At 41.4% G+C, this 21355-nt stretch overlaps 1 protein-coding gene across 1 annotated transcript in view; it reads left to right on the top strand.

The window, feature by feature from the left end:
- OCA2 (OCA2 melanosomal transmembrane protein) overlaps positions 1–21355 on the top strand; it is a 415724-nt gene that overhangs the window by 232302 nt on the left and 162067 nt on the right. The window contains exons 18-19 of the mRNA XM_059372062.1: positions 6377–6436; positions 7038–7142. Coding sequence (XP_059228045.1) covers positions 6377–6436; positions 7038–7142 — 165 coding nt within the window. The remainder of the gene's footprint in view (positions 1–6376; positions 6437–7037; positions 7143–21355) is intronic.

Genomic DNA, 21355 nt, shown 5'->3' with positions numbered 1-21355 from the left:
GTTCTCCTCTAGGATTCTGATGGATTCCTATCTCACGTTGAGGTCTTTTATCCATTTTGAGTTTATCTTCGTGTATGGTGTAAAAGAATGGTCGAGTTTCATTCTTCTACACATAGCTGCCCAGTTTTCCCAGCACCATTTATTGAAGAGACTGTCTTTTTTCCATTGTATATTTTTTCCTGTTTTGTTGAAGATTATTTGACCATAGAGTTGAGGGGCTCTCTACTCAGTTCCACTGGTCTATGTGTCTGTTTTTATGCCAGTACCATGCTGTCTTGGTGATCACAGCTTTGTAGTAAAGCTTGAAATCAGGTAACGTGATGCCCCCGGTTTTATTTTTGTTTTTCAACATTTCCTTAGTGATTTGGGGTCTCTTCTGATTCCATACAAATTTTAGGATTATTTGCTTCATCTCTTTGTAGAATACCGGTGGAATTTTGATCATAATAGCATTAAAAGTGTAGATTGCTCTAGGTAGTATAGACATTTTAACAATGTTTATTCTTCCGATCCAAGAGCATGGAATGGTCTTCCATCTTTTTTGTGTCTCTTCAATTTCTTTCATGAGTGTTCTGTAGTTCCTCGAGTACAGATCCTTTACCTCTTTGGTTAGGTTTATTCCCAGGTATATTTTGGATCTTGGTGCTTCCCTATGACCCTGCCATTGCACTACTGGGTATTTACCCCAAAGATACAGATGTAGTGAAAAGAAGGGCCCTCTGTACCTTAATGTTTATAGCAGCAATGGCCACGGTCGCCAAACTGTGGAAAGAGCCAAGATGCCCTTCAATGGACGAATGTATAAGGAAGATGTAGTCCATATACACTATGGAGTATTATGTGTGGACGAATACCCAACTTTTGTAGCAACATGGATGGGACATGAAGAGATTATACTGAGTGAAATCAGTCAAGCAGAGAGAGTCAATTATCATATGATTTCATTTATTTGTAGAGCATAACAAATAGCATGGAGGACATGGGGAGTTAGAGAGGAGAAGGGAGTTGTGGGAAATTTGAAGGGGAGGTGAACCATGAGAGACTATGGATTCTGAAAAACAATCTGAGGGTTTTGAAGGGGCAGGGGGTGGGAGGTCGGGGTACCTGGTGGTGGGTATTATAGAGGGCACGTATTGCATGGAGCACTGGGTGATATGAAAAAATAATGAATACTGTTATGCTGGAAAAAAAAAAGGGAACCAATTGTTGGTTATTGGAGAGGTCACGGATTGCATGGAGCAATGGTGTGGTGCAAAAACAATGAATACTGTTACGCTGAAAAGAAATAAAAAATTAAAAAAAAACAAAAATAGATGCAAAAGAATTTTTTTTTTTAATTTCTAAAAATGGAGTTGATAAGTTGGTTGGGAGACTAAAGAAAAAGAAAGTGGAGAGAATTTGTTCAGGCTGGAGACTAGAACAAAGGCCTGTGCTAGATTTACGGTATATTTTGATCTATTAGAAGAAGTTGTATCACAGATTTCTTTAGAGGAAAAAACACTAATGTGTATTCAAAAAATAAAGTTGGATACAATGAAGGATAAAATATGACTATAATAATGAAGGTTCAAGACAGATTTTTTGAAAGGTATTTTTAAGATAAACTAGTTAAAAAACATTAAAAGAGGAAAGAGTAAAAGTTAAAAAAATTTAGCATAAGAAAAAATAAAATTAAAAAAATTAATTAATTTTGCAAGACTAAAGAATCATTGGGAGAAAGCCATGAATTCCATGCCTTGCTTTCTCCTCCTCTGGAATTCCGCTGTTCTCCTCGGTAAGTGAACTTGGTCTTGGATGAATTTCTTGGAATCTTCTCGGGGAGGGTTCCGAGACACTTGATTCTCAAGTGTCTTTGTCCGAGACGGAATTGCCCCGCCCTTACCAGGGGCCAGGTTATGTAATCCGATAGGCTTCACTTTTGGGAACTTTTGTTCCCTGACTGCTTTCTGTAGAGTTCTGGAGGATGGGAATGAAAATGGCGGCCTCCCAATCTCCAACTCAGAGAAGGCAAGAGCTCAGGGCCCCAGTCCTCAGTGCACCCTCAGAGAAAAACACTCAATCACTCCCATCTCCCGGGCCTCCAGCTGCACTCTGAACCCATCCAGTCTGTGACCAATTGTCTCTGTCTCTGGCACACAGCCCCGCCTGGAGTCCCCAAAATCTGCAGATCCCTGTGCTCTTCCAGAGGGGTATCTTGGATCTTGTGGGGTCCCTACTTACAGAACAGTGGCCCTTGCCATGGATCACAATTGAAGGTAATCCCAAGAAGAGAGCTCACTCCTCAGCTCTGTCTCTGTAGCCAGCTTCCCCACTCTAATACCTGTGAACTCTGTGACACTCAGACACCCTGATCCTTCTTGACCCCACAGGAAGTGAGGTCCCTGCATGGGCTTCACGCCAGCTTAGCCTCTGGAGCAATGTCCCTCAGTGGATCTGACTTTTAAAAGTTCTGATTTTGTGCTCCATTGCTTTGCTAGTTGTCAGGAGCCAGACCCTCCCTCTGTGGTCTATCTTCCCGTTGCTTTGGATTCACTTCTCTGCCTGTCCTACCTTTCAGAAAGTGATCAATTTTCTGTTTCTAGAATTGCTTCTCTTCTTCTCTTTGATCTCCTGTTGGATTTGTAGGTGTTCAGAATGGCTTGATAAGCTACCTAGCTGATCTCCTGTTACCCGATGTCATCTCAGCCTGTTACTTCTCTGCCATCTTGACTTCTCCCCCAAGAGCAAGCTATACTTTCAATGCCATTCCAGCAAAAATTCCACTGGCATTCTTCAAAGTGCTGGTACAAACAGTCCTAAAATTTGTGTGGAACCAGAAAAGTCCCTGAGTTGCTAAGGAAATGCTGAAAAAGAAAAACACACAGCTGGGGCCATCATGTTGCCTGATTTCAAGCTTTACTACAAAGCTGTGATCACCAAGACTGCATGGTGCTAGCAAAAAACAGACACACAGACCAATGGAACAGAGAGCCCAGATATGGACCCGCAACTCTATGGTCAAATAATCTTTGACAAAGCAGGAAAAAATACACAGTGGAAAAAAGACAATGTCTTCAATAAATGGTGCTTGAAAAATTGGAATGAAACTTGACCCATTCTCTTACACCATGCACAAAGGTAAACTCGAAATGGATGAAAGACCTCAATGTGAGGCAGGAATCTATCAAAATCTTAGAAGAGAACATAAGCAGTAATGTCTTCAACATTGGCCACAGCAACTTCTTTCAAGACATGTATCCAAAGGCAAAGGAAACAAAAGCAAAATGAACTTTTGGGACTTCATGAAGATAAGAAGCCTCTGTAAAGCAAAAGGAAACACTTAACAAAACAAAGAGGCAACTCATGGAATGGGAGAGGATATTCACAAATGACACTACAGACAAAGGGCTGATATCCAAGATCTTGAAAGAACTCCTCAAATTCAACACCCAAAAAACAGATAATCATGTGAAATAATGGGTAGAAGATATAAGCAGACACTTCTCCAAAGAAGTGGAAAGGAGAATTGAAAGCCGGGGAGGAATCGGAGGGGAAGATGAACCATGAGAGAATGTGGACTCTGAAAAACAAATGGAGGACTTTAGGGGGGAGAAGTGTGGCACAATGGATGAGCCTAGTGGTGGGTATTAAGGAAGGCATGTATTGCATGGAACACTGCATGTTATATGTAAACAATGAATCTTGGAATACTACATAAAAAAAGCTAATGATGTATTTTATGGTGACTAACATAACACAATAAAAAAATCAGTTACTTTGATCTGAGTTATTAGATGTAATGTTCAAGTATTTTAAAAAATTTCCTTTATGTTCTTTTATACTGCATACCATGAATATTGGTATGTTGGTTAATTATATGACAATAAATATATAAATAGGTGGTTGTTTATAGGCACACATCAAGGTGTGGACATAATCCTGTGTATGTGTATGTACGTGTATATGTATGTGTATGTATACACACATATATAATCATCTCTATTTGATTTCTAGCAGGAAGGATTTTTTAAAAATTATGTTATGTTAGTCACCAAACATCATTAGTTTTTGATGTCGTGTACTATGATTTATTTATGTATAGCAGTGCTCATTGCAACACGTGCCTCCTTAAAACCCATCACCATGCTACCCTAATCTACACCTTCTACACCTCTGAAACCCTCAGATTTTTTCCCCAGAGTCCAGAGTCTCTCATGGTTCATATTCCCCTCTGATTTCCCTCCCTTCAGCTTTCCCTTCCTTCCCCTAATGTCCTCAGTGCTACTCCTTATGTTCCACATATGAGTGAAACCATATGATAATTGTCTTTCTCTGCTTGGTTTATTTCACTTGTCATTATCCCTTCCAGTTCCTTCCATGTCGATGGAAATGGTGGGTATTCATCCTTTCTGATGACAGAGTAATATTCCGTTGTATATATAGACCACATCTTTATCCATTCATCTGTTAATGGGCGTCTTGTCTCCTTCCACAGTTTGGCTATTGGGAATATTGCTGCTATGAGCATTGGGGTGTATGTGCCCCTTATTTTCAGTTCATCTGTATCTTTGGAGTAAATACCTAATATTGCAATTGCTGGGTCATAGAGTAGCTCTATTTTTAACTTTTTGAGGAACCTCAATACTGCTTTCCAAAGTGGCTATACCAGTTTGCATTCCCACCAACAATGAAAAAGGGTTTCACATCCTCTCCAACATCTGTTCTTTCTTACCTTGTCAATTTTTGCCATTCTAACTTGTATAAGGTGGTATCTCATTGTGGTTTTGATTTGAATTTCCCTGATGGCTAATGATGTTGAGCATTTTTTCAGTGTCTGTTAGCCATTTGTATGTCTTATTTGGAGAAGAGTCTCTTCATGTCTTCTGCCTATTTCTTGACTTGATTATTCATTTTTTGGGTAGCAGGAAATTTTAATCTGTTTTAGACCTCTGGCTTTTCTTTCAATCAATAGTATAGAATGAAATAAAATGACCAATGTGATTGTGTTTTGCAAATTAAAATTTTTATTTATTTATGGATTATTATGAATTATTATGAGTGTTTCTTATCAAGTGGTCAGAGCTTATTTTGTGGCACTGTTGACACAGTCTGGAGACATTTTTCATTTTCACACTGGGGACTGGAAGCCAGGGATGTTAAACATCCCACAATGTATAGGATAACTGCTGCAATAAAGAATGATTTATTTCCTAAGGTCAACACTGTTGACTTGATTTATGAACAGTTTTATATAAATAGATTTATCTTTGTGGTTTTCTTGATATAATAGCATATTTGATTGAGAATTGTGATTTTAAAAAACCAACATTTTGTTTCCACAGCTTTTATTCACTTTTTCTAAAAGATTTTATTTATTTCTTTGACAGAGAGAGAGAGAGATCACAAGTAGGCAGAGAGGCAGGTAGAGAGAGAGGGGGAAGCAGGCTCCCTGCTGAGCAGAAAGCCCAATGCAGGGCTCGATCCCAGGACCCTGAGACCATGACCTGAGCCAAAGGCAGAGGCTTAACCCACTGAACCACCCAGGTGCCCCTTCCACAGCTTTTAAATGAGGGTTAACAAATAGCTCTACATGTGAGTAGAGGAGTTGTAAACATGTATTTAAACATGGTCTAGCTAAAGTTTTCAATATTTATAGTCATTCAGTGGTGACATCACAGTGTAAAGATCATACTTGAGAGGTGCAAGGAAGCTATGTCATGCCCATGTTTGGTTCTCTATTGGTGCTTACTGTCCAGGATTCATCATGAGCAGCAGAGCATCCCTTCCTTGGTTGGAACCAAGGTGGCAGCCTGAGCAAAACAGTTCTTGAACTCACCACCTTCATCTAATTTTCTTTCCTACCTTTCCTTGGACACAATTTTCTCAATTTGTCTAGTCTTGAGAAAATAGTTACATGCTTCAGTTAAATAGATCTTTTATTTTTTTCTTTGACAGTTACAAAAACCATGCATTTTCTTTGATTCTTCTAAAACTCTAACTATGATGTTGAACTTCAAAAATAAATTTGAAATGCAACTTACTTGAATGACCTACATAGAATGACATTTCTTTATGTACAGTTGAACAGTGCCCCTATACACCAATCTTAAAGAGATTAAAAAGCATTCCATTTGAATTTAAATTTAATGTGGACAGTAACACAAATCGATGAGAAATTCCTGCCTGTGGTATTGTGCTTTTTTTTCAGTGAATCTTCAGTGTGTTTACCTGATAGAAAATTATTTATAGACTGTGTACTTATGTTTGATCCTTCATAAGACATGAGAGCCTGAACTTGCCTTATGTTCACTTGTTTTCATTTTAAAGATTTTTTGAAAAAAAATTTGCACATAATATTGGGGTTTTAAACTGATTCTCATATATCCATTTCTTCTAGGCACTGGCACATCTCCACTTATTAGAATATGTTGGAGAACAGACTGCTTTGCTAATAAAGGTACATTAAATACTGCAATAGAATGTGTTTCATCCACTGTTACTTTGATTTGTAAAAAAAAAAAAAATCTGGTTAAGAATATGTCACAGATTATGTAAAAATTATAGCAGGGAACATTTTTTTCCTGTGTAGCCTAGAAATGAGGGGAGATTGTTCCAAAGAATATATAATTATAGATGCATGCAATTTTGTTATTAGCCTTCAGTTAAAACTGTCTAAGAAGGAGAGCAAAAGGGACAACAGTGTTGATAAATGAATGCACAGACACAGGGCTCTGCCAGGAGGTAAGTTTTGTGTAATTAGTGTGTGCTGCCACAAAGAATGGGGTGACCCTTCTCCCCTCCCCAGGGGCATTGGCTTAGGTGTGGCTAGGAGTCATTCTCCTCAGTTTCTTGTAGACCTTGCTGAGGCTCATGGTATTAGCCAGGAAAGCCCAGGCTGGTCTTGTTTGTACACCTGGGTCTGCCTTGGTCTTCTCTTGTGTGAAAGGACGGACCAATAGCCCTGTGAGTTCCACGTGTCTTACCATCACCTCCTCAATGTATATGATTTATCAATGCCTCTGTGATATGTAGCACTGGTACTATCTGCTCCCTTCCAGATGGTCCCAGAGGATCAGCGTCTCACAACTGCCATCATCCTGGTAGTATGGGTTTCAGCCATTGCATCATCCTTGATTGACAACATCCCATTCACGGCAACAATGGTGAGTTGCACCATTCCTTCATCTGATAATGACCCGACTTTCAGCCTGGACATGATCTAGGCTCACCAGAGGAAGCAGAGAATGAACCTAGTCCCTTTGCTGCACTCATAGCTATAGAGGAAATTTGTGGCAAGTGTTGGGGCCAGCAGGGCCAGGAGTGCTGAGTCCACACTGTAGGCTGGAATCCATGGGCCTGCAGCTACAGTGGGTAGTACATCAGTAATTAGTTGTTTCAGGGTTAGCCCAACTGAGAGTTGCCACACCTCATGGAAAAAACAATGTTTATTTTTTTCTTTTTTAAAGAAAATTGTAAGATACCAAAGATAGGCTGGTTGAAGACAAGACATTCATTATTTATTTCCTGTGAAAACAGAATGTGTTCTAATTGGCTTGTGTGGCTTCTGGTGCTTGGCTTGGGCAGGATTTTGAGTTTTCTGTGTGGTCCTGACTGCAGCTGAAATTGGGATACATATTAGAGACCTTATACAAGGATGACTAGCCCAGTTTCTGCTGTCTTCTGACACTGCTGATAGGTGCATGGTAGAACTGTTAATTCCTGATGGACAATGTAAAGGCAGGAATGGGAGCTTGCATACAGGAACCTGGGATAATGTCATGAACAACTGAGGCCCCAGGTGTGCTAAACATGTGTGAATGCATGAAGACATGACTGGATTCTGGACAGGGGAATTTTCTCTGTTCTTGTGATGTCGAGGGCCCAACCATACTCCTGCACAACAGCCTATGCCAGGGGGCTTCCATGATATTCATTGTCTTGTAGCACATTGGCCCAAGCGAGTAGAGTGGAGAATCTGCAGTGAGGAGTAGGACAGTGCTTCTCTCTCTCACAGGACCTTAGGCTGAGCTGGCACTCAATGTTACTCACTCATTCCCTGAGATTGTCACCCAATTAACTCTCTGCTAGCTACTATTCTTCCATGGTCCAGGTTCAGTAATTCTGAGCTCATTTTGTGCCTGTTATTTAGTCATGAAGTTCTGTGTTAGAGAAGTTGTACACATGTTGTTGAATGTCCTAGTATCAGCTCAGCAGGCACTGTCATGACTGGCTATGATGCTGTGGCCCCACAGAGGGCCAACAACAGTGGCATTTCTCAAGAAGACTAAAGCAGCTGGGCTCTGGGCTTCTGAAACACTGGACCAGCTTGTGTGTTCCTTCCATTCTCCAGATGAGGTAGTCTCCAGAAGACCCAACATGTGTGAACCCATGATGCTACACAGTGCAGCCACAGCAAACCCTAATCTGCCCTTGGGGCTCTGCATATTCATGAAGCTGCTATACCTGCCTCCTGGGGAAGCTTCTAGGTTTTAGGACCCAGATCCTCTCTGGGAGTGAATGAGAAGGTACCTATTGTTAGTAATGTAGGCCCCTCCATTTTCTAAAAATATGACACTTCTGATGTTTTTATTTTAACAGTTAATTTTATTACAGAATCATGGAGGATAGTATAATAAATATCTGTATGCTCACCACCCAAAATGAAGAAATTCAAACATTGTATTCTCTTCGCTTTGAGTTTTCTTGTTTGTTTTATTTTTTTATGTTTTTAAAAGATTTTTATTTATTTATTTGACAGACAAAGATCACAAGTAGGCAGAGAGGCAGGCAGAGAGAGAGGAAGGGAAGCAGGCTCCCCACTGAGCACAGAGCCTGATGCAGGTCTCAATCTCAGGACCCTGGGACCTGAGTTGAAGGCAGATGCCTCAACCCAGAACCCTGGGATCATGACCTGAGCTGAAAGCAGAGGCTTTAACCCACTGAGCCACCCAGGTGCCCCTGTTTGTTTTATTTTTAAGAAATAAAACAGACAAACATGACATTCTCTGTTGCATGCCTTAAACTCCAGGATCATGTCCATCCTTCCCTCTACTGAGAGGACTACCCTCATGAATCTAGGGCATATCCATTCACTTGATAGCTCACTATGGAGCAGACCAAAGGAAAGATCTTGGTTTATGTGAGTCAACATGGACAGACACCAAATGCTGAGAGACCAAAGATACAGTTATTGCATAAATTGGCATGCAGCTTTCTAAAACTGCCAAATCTGTTCTGTGACTCAGCAGGTTGGTGGGTGGTGTCTACAGTGGCTGTATCAGAGGAGAACATGGGGAGTCACACAGATTTTCACCTTAGTCTGGAGGGCCCAAACATGTCTGGCTGGTGGGTGGAATTTCATGTTGGTGACATTACAATGTTCTCAGCTTTGCTGTTTTCCTGGGGGCTGAACAAGAAGACTCAAGAGAATTTTATGGAAATACTATCAGGTCAATATGGGGGTAGAGATAGGTTTGCCTGCCTGTACCCATCAGAAATGCAGTAAACACACTGGAGCTGCAACCCAGGTTCCTGCTGCTGAGCATGCAGAGGAGAGCCTGTGTTTCAGCCCAACCTCATTCTGCTGTGAGAGCATGCTCTGGCCAAAGTCATTCTTCAGGTTAACAGGACACATGTCTGTAGAGATTTTAACATGTGTGGAAACTTAATTAAAAAATGTCAGAAAGCTGGCAGATACATTCAGCATTTCCAATGACTAGTAATGCTGGCAGATGTGCTGGTGGGGAGATGGAGGCTGTGCCTGACAAGTTTGTGGGGCATTTACTCAAAATTTCTTTAGAAAATTATGAGCATGATTCCATTTTTCCAAGGCAGTTAGTTGGATAGACCAAACAAACAAACAAACAAAACCCCATCTCTTTCTGGGTGGTGTCTTCTCTCCAGAGTGCATCTTTAAGTTGGAGGGCATTCCTCCAGTGTTCATACTGTCAACTGTGAGCTGAGCAGGGAGGAAGCACTATTCACCTTTATTCGTGACCTTTCTCTTCCTCCAATGGTCAGAATAGAACACTAAATAATTCAGAAAATGCAGAAGACTTAAATTCTAACTGGCAGGATCATGCCATTGAGTTTTTGCTTATTTCACAGTGTCCAGAGTCAAAAGAACTAGATCATAGATGGGTTTATCTCTCTAATTTGGCTGGATGGGGCTTCAGTGAAGATTAAAACACAAGCACAGCCAGACTTTGGAAGAGCACCCCAGGGCTTTTTGGGGATTAGATTTGTTCCTTTAAATTTTCCTTATTCATTGAGCTTTCCCCTTCATTTTGACTTTTGTTTATCTTTAATGGTAATACTATTAAACAATATTTAACATTAGTAGATCAACTTAATATTGCTATTTCATCGTTGTTTAGGGCAATCAGAACAGACACGGAGCCTCTGAAGCAGGAAGCTTGAAGCCCCCGTTTCTTCTTACTCTTTGTGTCATTGTTAATTTCTCACTTGCTTGGGACAGAGTGCGACCCAAATGGCTGGAGCATGAGAGGCACTGGAGGCTTTTGACAGTGGCTGTCCACCAGTTGTTTGGAAATATTTCCTTTTTGTTTTGTTTTGTCTTTAATTTTTAATTAATTAATTATTTTTTCCTTCCTTTTTTTAAAAAAATTTATTTCTTATTTATTTTCAGCATAACAGTGTTCATTATTTTTTCACATCACCTAGTGCTCCATGTAATCCGTGCCCTCTATAATACCCACCACTTGGTACCGCAACTTCCCACACCCCCGCCACTTCAAACCCCTCAGATTGTTTTTCAGAGTCGATAGTTCACCTCCCCTTCCAATTTCCCCCAACTCCCTTCTCCTCTCTAACTCCCCATGTCCTCCATGCTATTTGTTGTGCTCCACAAATAAGTGAAACCATATGATAATTGACTCTCTCTACTTGACTTATTTCACTCAGCATAATCTCTTCCAGTCCCGTCCATGTTGCTACAAAGTTGCGTATTCATCCTTTCTGATGGAGGCATAATACTCCATAGTGTATATGGACCACATCTTCCTTATCCATTTGTCCATTGAAGGGCATCTTAGTTCTTTCCACAGTTTGGTGACCGTGGCCATTGCTGCTATATACACTGGGGTACAGATGGCCCTTCTTTTCACTACATCTGTATCTTTGGGGTGAATACCCAGGAGTGCAATTGCAGGGTCATAGGGAAGCTCTATTTTTAATATCTTGAGGAATCTCCTCACTGTTCTCCAAAGAGGCTGCACCAAATTGCATTCCCACCAACAGTGTAAGAGAGTTCCCCTTTCTCCACATCCTCTCCAACACATGTTGTTTCCTGTCTTGCTAATTTTGGCCATTCTAACTGGTGTAAGGTGATATCTCAATGTGATTTTAATTTGAATCTCCCTGAGGGCTAGTGATAATGAAAATTTTTTGATGTATCTGATAGCCATTTGTATGTCTTCATTGGAGAAGTGTCTGTCCATATCTTCTGCCTAATTTTTGATATGATTTTCTTTTTTGTGTGTGTTGAGTTTGAGGAGTTCATTATAGATCCTGAATATCAACCTTTTGACTCTACTGTCATTTGCAAATATCTTCTCCCATTCCGTGGGTTGCTTCTTTGTTTTCTTGACTGTTTCCTTGCTGTGCAGAAGCTTTTGATTTTGATGAAGTCCCAAAAGTTCATCTTCGCTTTTGTTTCCTTTGCCTTTGGAGACATATCTTGAAAGAAGTTGCTGTGGCTGATATCGAAGAGATTACTGCCTATGTTCTCCTCTAGGATTCTGATGGATTCTTGTCTCACATTGAGGTCTTTTATCCATTTTGAGTTTATCTTCGTGTATGGTGTAAGAGAATGGTCGAGTTTCATTCTTCTACATATAGCTGTCCAATTTTCCCAGCACCATTTATTGAAGAGACTGTCCTTTTTCCACTGTATATTTTTTCCTGCTTTGTCGAAGATTATTTGCCCATAGAGTTGAGGGTCCCTATCTGGGCTCTCTACTCTGTTCCACTGGTCTATGTGTCTGTTTTTATGCCAGTACCATGCTGTCTTGGTTTTCACAGCTTTGTAATAAAGTTTGAAATGAGGTAACATGATACCCCCAGTTTTATTTTTGTTTTTCAATGTTACCTTAGCGATTTGGGGTCTCTTCCGATTCCATACAAATTTTTGGATTATTTGCTCCGTCTCTTTGAGGAATACCGGTGGAATTTTGATCAGAATGGCATTAAAAGTATAGATTGCACTAGGCAGTATAGACATCTTAAAGATGTTTATTCTTCCGATCCAAGAGCATGGAATAGTCTTCCATCTTTTTGTGTCTTTTTCAATTTCTTTCATGAGTGTTGTAGTTCCTCGAGTACAGATCCTTTACCTCTTTGGTAAGGTTTATTCCCAGGTATCTTATGGTTCTTGGTGCTATAGTAAATGGAATCGATTCTCTAATTTCCCTTTCTGTCTTTTCATTGTTAGTGTATAAGAAAGCCACTGATTTCTGTACATTGACTTTGTATCCTGCCATGTTGCTGAATTGCTGTATGAGTTCTAGTAGTTTGGGGGTGGAGTCTTTTGGGTTTTCCATATAAAGGATTATGTCATCTGTGAAGAGAGAGAGTTTGACTTCTTCATTGCCAATTTGGATACCTTTTATTTCTCTTTGTTTTCTAATTGCTGTTGCTAGGACTTCTAATACTATGTTGAACAAGAGTGGTGAAAGTGGGCATCCTTGTCTTTTACCTGATCTCAACGGGAAGGCTGCAAGCTTTTTCCCATTGAGGATGATATTTGCTGTGGGTCTTTCATAGATAGATTTTATCAAGTTCAGGAATGTTCCCTCTATCTCTATACTTTGAAGTGTTTTAATCAGGAACGGATGCTGGATTTTGTCAAATGCTTTTTCTGCATCAATGGAAAGGACCATGTGGCTCTTCTCTCTTCTCATATTAATTTGTTCTATCACATTGATTGATTTGCGAATGTTGAACCATCCTTGTAGCCCAGGGATGAATCCCACCTGGTCATGGTGGATAATTTTTTTTTTAATTTAATTTTTTATTTTTTATAAACATATATTTTTATCCCCAGGGGTACAGGTCTGTGAATCACCAGGTTTACACACTTCACAGCACTCACCAAAGCACATACCCTCCCCAATGTCCATAATCCCACCCCCTTCTCCCAATCTTTTTAATGTGCTGTTGGATCCTGTTTGGTAGGTACTTGTTGAGAATCTTAGCATCCATATTCGTCAGTGATATTGGTCTGAAATTCTCCTTTTTGGTAGGGTCTTTGCCTGGTTTGGGGATCAGGGTAATGCTGGCTTCATAGAAAGGGTCTGGAAGTTTTCCTTCTGCCTCAGTTTTTTGAAACAGCTTCAGGAGACTAGATATTATTTCTTCTTTGAAAGATTTTAGAATTCCCAGGGAATCCGTCAGGTCCTGGGCTCTTGTTTTTGGGAGGTTTTTAATCACTGCTCCAATCTCGTTACTAGATATTGGTCTATTCAGGTTGTCCATTTCTTCCTGGTTCAATTTGGGGAGTTTATAGTTTTCCAGAAATGCATCCATTTCATCTAGGTTGCTTAGCTTATTGGCATATAACTGTTGATAATAACTTCTGATGATTGTTTCTACTTCCTTGGTGTTAGTTGTGATCTCTCCCTTTTCACTCATAATTTTATGAATATGGGCTTTCTCTGTTTTCTTTTGGATTAGTGTGTCCAATGGTTTATCAATCTTATTGATTCTTTCAAAAAATCCAGCTTCTAGTTTCATTGATACGTTCTACTGTATCTCTGGTTTCTACCTCATTGATCTCAGCTCCAATCTTGATTATTTCCCTTCTTATGTGTGGAGTTGGTTTGATTTGTTGTTGATTCTCCAGTTCTTTAAGGTGTAGAGACAGCTGGTGTATTCTGGGTTTTTCAATTTTTTGGGGGGGAAGCTTGGATGGCTATGTATTTCCCCCTTAGGACTGCCTTTGCTGTATCCCATAGGTTTTGGACCGAAGTGTCTTCATTCTCATTGGTTTCCATGAATTGTTTCAGTTCTTCTTTGATTTCCTAGTTGATCCAAGCATTCTTAAGCAAGGTGGTCTTTAGCTTCCAGGTGTTTGAGTTCCTTCGGAACTTTTCCTTGTGATTGAGCTCCAGTTTCAAAGCATTGTGATCTGAGAATATGCAGGGAATAATCTCAGTCTTTTGGTATCAATTGAGTCCTGATTTGTGACCCAGTATGTGGTCTATGCTTGAGAAGGTTCCATGTGCACTTGAGAAGAATGAGTATTCTGTTGTTTTAGGGTGGAATGTTCTGTATATATCTATGAGGTCCATCTGGTCCAATGTGTCATTCAATGCTCTTGTTTCTTTATTGATTTTCTGCTTCAATGACCTGTCTGTTTCTGAGAGATGTGTGTTAAGATCTCCTACTACTAGTGTATTCATATCAATATGACTCTTTATCTTGATTAACAGTTTTCTTATGTAATTGGCTCCTCCCATATTGGGGGCATAGATATTTACAATTGTTAGATCATCTTGGTGGATATTCCCTTTAATAATTACGTAGTGTCCTTCTGTGTCTCTGACTACAGTCTTTAGTTTAAAATCTAATTTATCTGATGTGAGAATTGCTACCCTGTCCTTCTTTTGAGGCCCATTGGCATGAAAGATGCTTCTCCATCCCTTCACTTTCAGTCTGGGTGTATCTTTAGGTTCAAAATGGGTCTCTTGTAGACAACATATGGGTGGGTCCTGTCGTTTTATCCAATCTGCAACCCTGGGCCATTTTATGGGCGCATTTAGGCCATTCACATTGCGAGTGATTATTGATATATATGGTTTTATTGACATCGTGTTACCTTTGAAGCCTTTCTTTCTGTATATTGTCTCTATATTTCTGTTCAATGCTATTCTTAGGATTTTTCTCTTTTATAGAACCCCCCTTAATATTTCCTGCAGTGTCGGCTTGGTGGTTGCATAGTCTTTTAAGCCTTGCCGATCTTGGAAACTCTTTATCTCTCCATCCATTTTGCATATCAGTCTTGCTGGATCAAGTATTCTTGGCTGCATGTTCTTCTCATTTAGTGCCCTGAATATATCTTGCCAGCCTTTCTGGTTTGCCAGGTCTCTGTGGACAGGTCTGACCGTATTCTGATGGGCTTTCCTCTGTACATAAGGAGCTTCTTTGTCCTAGTGGCTTTCAAGAGATTATACCTACAATTATGATTCCCCAATTTGACTATCAGGTGTCGTGATTTTTTTGGGAATGCATAATCTTGGGTGGAGACCGTTCAGCCTCTAGTACATGAACACTGGTTCCATTCGTGAGATTGGAAGAACTTGAACTTGTTCCACTGTATCTTCTAGACTTCTTTCTTTCTCCTCCCCTTCAGGGATTCCAATAATTCTGACGTTGGAACGTTTCATGGCAGCATTTATTTCCCTGATTCTGTTATTGTGGTTTCTAAGCTGTTTGTTCCAGGCTTCCTCCTGATCCTTTCTCTCTATCTCTTTGTCCTCCAGATCACTAATTCAATCTTGTGTCTCAGTTACCCTAGCTTTGAGAGAATTTTGATTAGATTGGAACTCATTGAGAGCATTGTGAACCTCATCCCTGGTAGCTTTTAGCTCTGCCCTAACATCGTGAACATCCTGTCTGGTTGCTTTCAGCGTAGCTCTAATCAATTGCATTTGGTCATCCATGGCTTTCTCCAACCTAGCTATTGCCTGGATAATTGTTAGCTTGAATTCTCTTTCTGACATATTGTCTGTGTTGATAGCCATTAGCTCTGTTGCAGAACGTCCATCTCTGTATTTTTCTTCTGTTGGTCATTCCTCCTCCTAGTCATGTTGGTGAGAGATGACTGAACAGATGTAGCTGGATATATTGACCACAGTGCTGTCAGGGTGCACCCTGGAACTCTTCTGAGCAATCAGGATTCCCCACCCAAACAAGAGAAAAAAGAAAAGAAAAAGAAAAAAAAGAGAGAGAGAGACAGTAAAGAAAGGGAAGATGAAAGAGAATGTTCAGCCCAAATGGGTCCCATGGTAAGATTTATGAAGTAGACAAACAAAAACAGAGAAACAAAAAGACTGATAAAAGTACATGACAAGAGGGACACCTGGGTCGCTCAGTTGGTTAAGCAGCTGCCTTCGGCTCAGGTCATGATCCTAGCGTCCTGGGATCTGAGTCCCACATCGGGCTCCTTGCTCAGCAGGGAGCCTGCTTCTCCCTCTGCCTCTGCTGCCACTCTGTCTGCCTGTGCTCGCTCCCCCCACCGATAAATAAATAAAATCTTAAAAAAAAAAAGTACATGACAAGAGAAAAAAAATATATGCAAATAAAGTTAGAACCTCGTCAAAAAGAACCCCAAGTGTAAGATTTATATACTATCAGGACAAACACAAAAACACCGAAACAGTTGTGGAAGAAAAAGGTGGGAGAGTTGTTATAAATTCTCAGTGTGGGCAAGGAACGTTGTTTTGATTCTTCATGGATGTATCTTGATATCTTTGTTAAAGGTCTCAACTTTCCTAAGATAAAGGGGGATTATAAATTGGTTTACCTATAGGGATAAACCTATTTATTGATTGGGGAAATCAATATTGATTGGGGAAAGGGGATTACTGTGAAGTTTAACTCTATATGAATATTAGAAAATAAAAATAAAAAGGAATAAACTAGACTAAACTAAACTAAAATTAAGAAAAAGAATTTCAAAAATTGAAATGCAAAAGAAAAACATAGGTGTATGTGTCAAAAAGTTCAGGTTAGAAGGTTATAATGGAATACCACTGTGATGGTAAATAGGTTAAAAAAATGAACCAGAATAGTGGGAACGAGTAAAAAATAAAAGTTTTCCTATGAAGTAGTCGTGGTTGTTCTCTTGTCGTCCCCCCCCCCCCCCGCCTTTTTTTTTCTTTCTCTTTCTTCATTTGTTTTCTGGGGAAGGGGCCTGCCACATGGGTTTTCAGTCAATGATGTTCCCTGAGTTAAGTCCTCCCACTCCCCTCAAGGGGGTGGGCTTTGAGGAAACTGGTTTTTTTCAAGCTTTTGTTCTCTGGCGGTTTTTGTTTGTTCACTTTTTTTTCTCTCACTTTGACCGTTCTTGATGGTTTTTGTAGTTTTAGAGGAAAATAAACTGGACACTGACCTCCCTCTCAGAGCGAAGCCTCAGTCTGCCTGCAGAGCCCAAATAAGTTCCCCCTTGGCCGCTGGCAGAGCAGGTTCCGAGTCGTGGTCCCTGGGGACAGAGGATCTTTTTGCTTGTACCCAAAGCCACGGCAGCGGTGGCTGTCTGGGCAGCTCCAGACCACCAAAGAGGTTCCAAGCAGTGATTGCACACTGAGATTTTCCCGCTGGCCCGGGCTGGGAGTGCCTGGTCATTCTGGGTCTAAGAGCACCCAGTTTGCGTGCACCTCTTTCAGGGAAGGCTCTTGGTTGTGCGCGGGTCTCAGGATCTGAGAACGGGGTGCAGGTCTGAAAGCACCAGGCTGGGCCTTTGCGCACCTCTCTGGGGGGGGGGAGAGTATGGTGCTCGTGTCTTAGGCTCTGAAACAATGGCGCGTAATCAAAGGGCGCCAGCTGGGCCTTTGTACCTCTCTCAGGGGAGGATGAGGGGCATGCGCATCTCAGACTCTATAGCAGGGCTCACTCATTCTGCCATCCGGTATGGCTCCCAGCCCCTCACAGGAGCTGGACCCCATGTGTTCTTGGGCGCGCTTAGGGACAAAGACCTGGTTTCTCTACCGCACTCTCTCTGGCTCAATGCCAGGGGAGGCTGTCCTGGGACCAGGGACTTAAGCCCCTGTCCCTAGCCGCCCCAATTCCCACAGTTTCCCCCTGAGATCCTTTGCTCTTTTGGAGTGCTTTCAACCAGTCTCCAAGTTAATGCTGGTCCCCAGACTCAGGGCACTCTCACTGGTATTGGGGGTATTACTTTCCAACCGGTGGCCTCTGGTGGCTCCCTCCCCCTTTTGTTAATCTTCCGATATCAGTCCGCCATTCCCACTCTGCTTTACCTGTCCACTGGTGTCTTCTGCCCCTGTAGAGATCCAGATGTGCATAATTCTGATCTCAGGCTGATTTCATGGGTGATTGGAGTTCTTTGGTTGAAAAGGCGCCTCCTCCTACTTCCCCGCCATGTTGTCCCCCATCCAATTAATTAATTTTTAAGTAGGCTTCACACATTACTCAGTGCCCATAGCTTTAAGTGTGTTCCTTTTTTTTTTTTGTAGATATAGTTGACACACAATGTTACATAAGTTTCAGGTGTACAACATAGTGATTTGACAAGTTTACACATTATGCTGTATTCATCACAGTGTAACTATCATCTGTCCCAATATATTCCCATTATCATATCATAACTGTATCATTTATGCTGTGCTTTTTATTTCTGTGATTTATTCATTCCATATTTGAGCACCAGTATCTCCCACTCCCCTTCACCCATTTTGCCCAACCCTTTCCCTTCCTCCCCTCCAGCAACTAGTTTGTTCTTTGTATTTATAAGTCTGATTCTGCTTTTTGTTTATTCATTTGTTGTTGTTTTCCTAAATTCCACTTATGAGTGAAATCATATGGTGTTTGTGTTTCTCAGCTTTAACAAATATTTTCATACAGGGTAATCCCATTAACATCTGTGTTTACCTTCTTTCCCCTTCCTATCTACAGCTGATAAGGAGCTATGGGAACCACACATGAACTCAGACCTGATTTTGTAGGCACCTTCTTAGGTCTCCCTAGTACATTGTACTAGAGACTGTATTGGAAACCTGCAATACATTGCTAATGATTGAGAATTCCCTGACAAGCCTTTTCCATTTAAACCTATCTTTTCAGCCTCATTTTCTTGAATAGGAAGAATTCTCAGGCTATTTTCAAGTTAAAATGTGATTATTCTTGTCCTGGATGTTGAATTCAAAGGATGGTAATTTATGCACATAATTTTGTGGGTTGTCTCTGACTTCTTGGATCCTCATCATTATCTGTATTATCATTCAGCCTTGGTGAGAAAGTCAGTTTTTCATGGCTTGTTCTCCTGTACCTTCTTCCTTTAGGTTTCTCCTCCCTGCTACCTGCCCTGTGGGAGGTGCTAGGGCAGAGGGCAGACTATTAGCAAAGAAAAATGCTCTTGCAGGGTGGTAAAAGTCAGAAGCATTTCACATTTGCTTTTGCTATTTACATAATCTCATTTTGTTTTCACTCATCTTTTCTTTTTTTTTATTGTGTTATGTGAGTCACTCTAAAATATATCATTAGTTTTTGATGTAGTGTTCCAAGATTCATTGTTTATGTACAATATCCAGTTCATCTTTCATCTTTTCTTAAAACATCCAGGATCAAAATAATGTGGAGGGTCGAACCTGGTCCAGCAGATTGCAGTTGGGTTTAATAACATGAGCATTTGTAGCAGTAAATAGTTCAGGTTGTGGAGAAGGTGGGCCTGGGCTTGAATCCCAGCTCTATCATACTGTAGGCTGAGAACACACTGGGTTAGAGAAACAGAAATGACAGCAGCAGAGATGCTGTTTCCCCCATTAGGTTGGAGGAGCTCCTGCAGTTGGATCACTGTGGTACTGGAAGGCTGTCAGGTTGGAAGTCAGCCCTTTGGGGCAGTGCACACCTTTTTGGGAGGGGCTTCCCCCTTCCCAAAGAGAATGACTTCTGAGGGGCCCTGCAGTGCCTCGGCTGAGGAGAGCAGGTGTGGTGGGGACAGGAAGGGCAGGTGCTATGAGCATAGAGAGAGGACCCTGCAGTGCCTTCACCTTCCATGACCCAAGGACTGGTCATTACACTGCCAGATCCTAGTTCCATGGAACCCAAGTGGCACATTTGGGACACTAGTAGCCTCAGAGAAAGTTGATCATAACATGTCCCAGAGACATAGGAAATTTGGTGAGACCCAGGAGACCAAGCATGGTAATGATAGGAGTTCCAGGAAGAAGAAAAGGAATGCTTTGCATTGACAATGTGCAGCCTCTCCATCTCAAGTGGGGTCTTGGTGGCAGCAGCCTTGGAGCTTGTACAAATGCATGCCTTGGCTAGTCAGAACTGTAAAGTCAGAACCTACCTGGACAAGATGCTGGGTGACCACCTGCACATGTACATTGGAGATGTGCTGGTCTGGGCCAAGGCTCCAACCAGGGGTGTTCCCCTACAACTATCAATATGCCTGCCATTGCAGAATAATGATCCCACCCTCTCTACTCTCAGGATCCCCTGTGAAGACGCAAGCCATCCTTAGATGGCTTATTAAATTCCACACAAAAGAAATCCAACCAGGAGTAGGTAATTCCTCACAGGCTCAAGCACTTTCCCTTCTATCAGAGATGGCCGGAACATGTCTCTAAGCTGAGTGTCCAAATTTAATGTCTCACCTGGGGAGAGTCCGCAGGCATCAGCAGCAAAATGACAACAAGCAAGAGTGCTAGTTGAGGATAAGTGAACACTGACCCCAGTGGTGGTGGGTTTAAGGAAGGCAGGTGGTAGGTGCAGGGAGGGTAGGGTGGTGGTGTAGAGGGAGAGCAGGTGTGCTAGGCCAGGGAGAGGAGGTGTGATGAGGACAGGAAGGACAGGTGCTATAGGAATAGGGAGGGCAAGGTGTGCTGGGTCAGAGGGAGGGCAGTACCTGTCCAGGTGTGGTGCATCTTCTCCCTGCAGGGAAGTAGGCTTGGTGTATGAACTCATTTGATTTTTCAAAAAAAAATAGGGTATCACTATTTTTCTATGAAAAATTCTCAATTCTCGAATGTTGACAATAAACTCAAATTTCAAAACTGACCCTGTTGGCTTCTGCTCTTTACATTCTCTTTAGCAGAACAGGCTCTCTTGGTACTCACTGTCTGATATTACACTGCATTGTCCTCGGGCAGCTGTCCACCTGAAAGTGCTGTGCTGCCCCTTTGGCATTGCTTCATGTCCCCAGGCAGCCCCTTGCCCTGAGAACCACTATTTCTTCCTGTTGTTGTCTATCTGGGCCACCTCAGCCCCTCTCTGGGCATCTCCTGCCACATGTCTCTTTCATTCCTATAAGGGACAGCCTATCTAGCTTCCCTTTATTTTATTTTTTGAAAATTTTAAATTTTTTTATAAACATATAATTTATTATTAGCCCCATGAGTACAGGTCTGTGTATCGCCAGGTTTACACACTTCACAGTACTCACCATAGCACATACCTTCCCCCCATGTCCATAACCCCACCACTCTCTCTCTACCCCCTCTGCCTGGCCACCCTCAGTTTGTTTTGTGACATTAAGAGTCTCTTATGGTTTGTCTCCCTCCCGATCCCATCTTGTTTCATTTATTCTTTTCCTACCCCACAAACCCTCCATGTTGCAACTCCACCTCCTCATATCAGGGAGATCATATGATAGTTGTCTTTCTCCGATTGA

Source organism: Mustela nigripes, chromosome 13 (genome assembly GCF_022355385.1).
Source record: "Mustela nigripes isolate SB6536 chromosome 13, MUSNIG.SB6536, whole genome shotgun sequence".
NCBI lineage: Eukaryota > Metazoa > Chordata > Mammalia > Carnivora > Mustelidae > Mustela > Mustela nigripes.
This window is presented reverse-complemented; position numbering and strand designations above follow the sequence as displayed.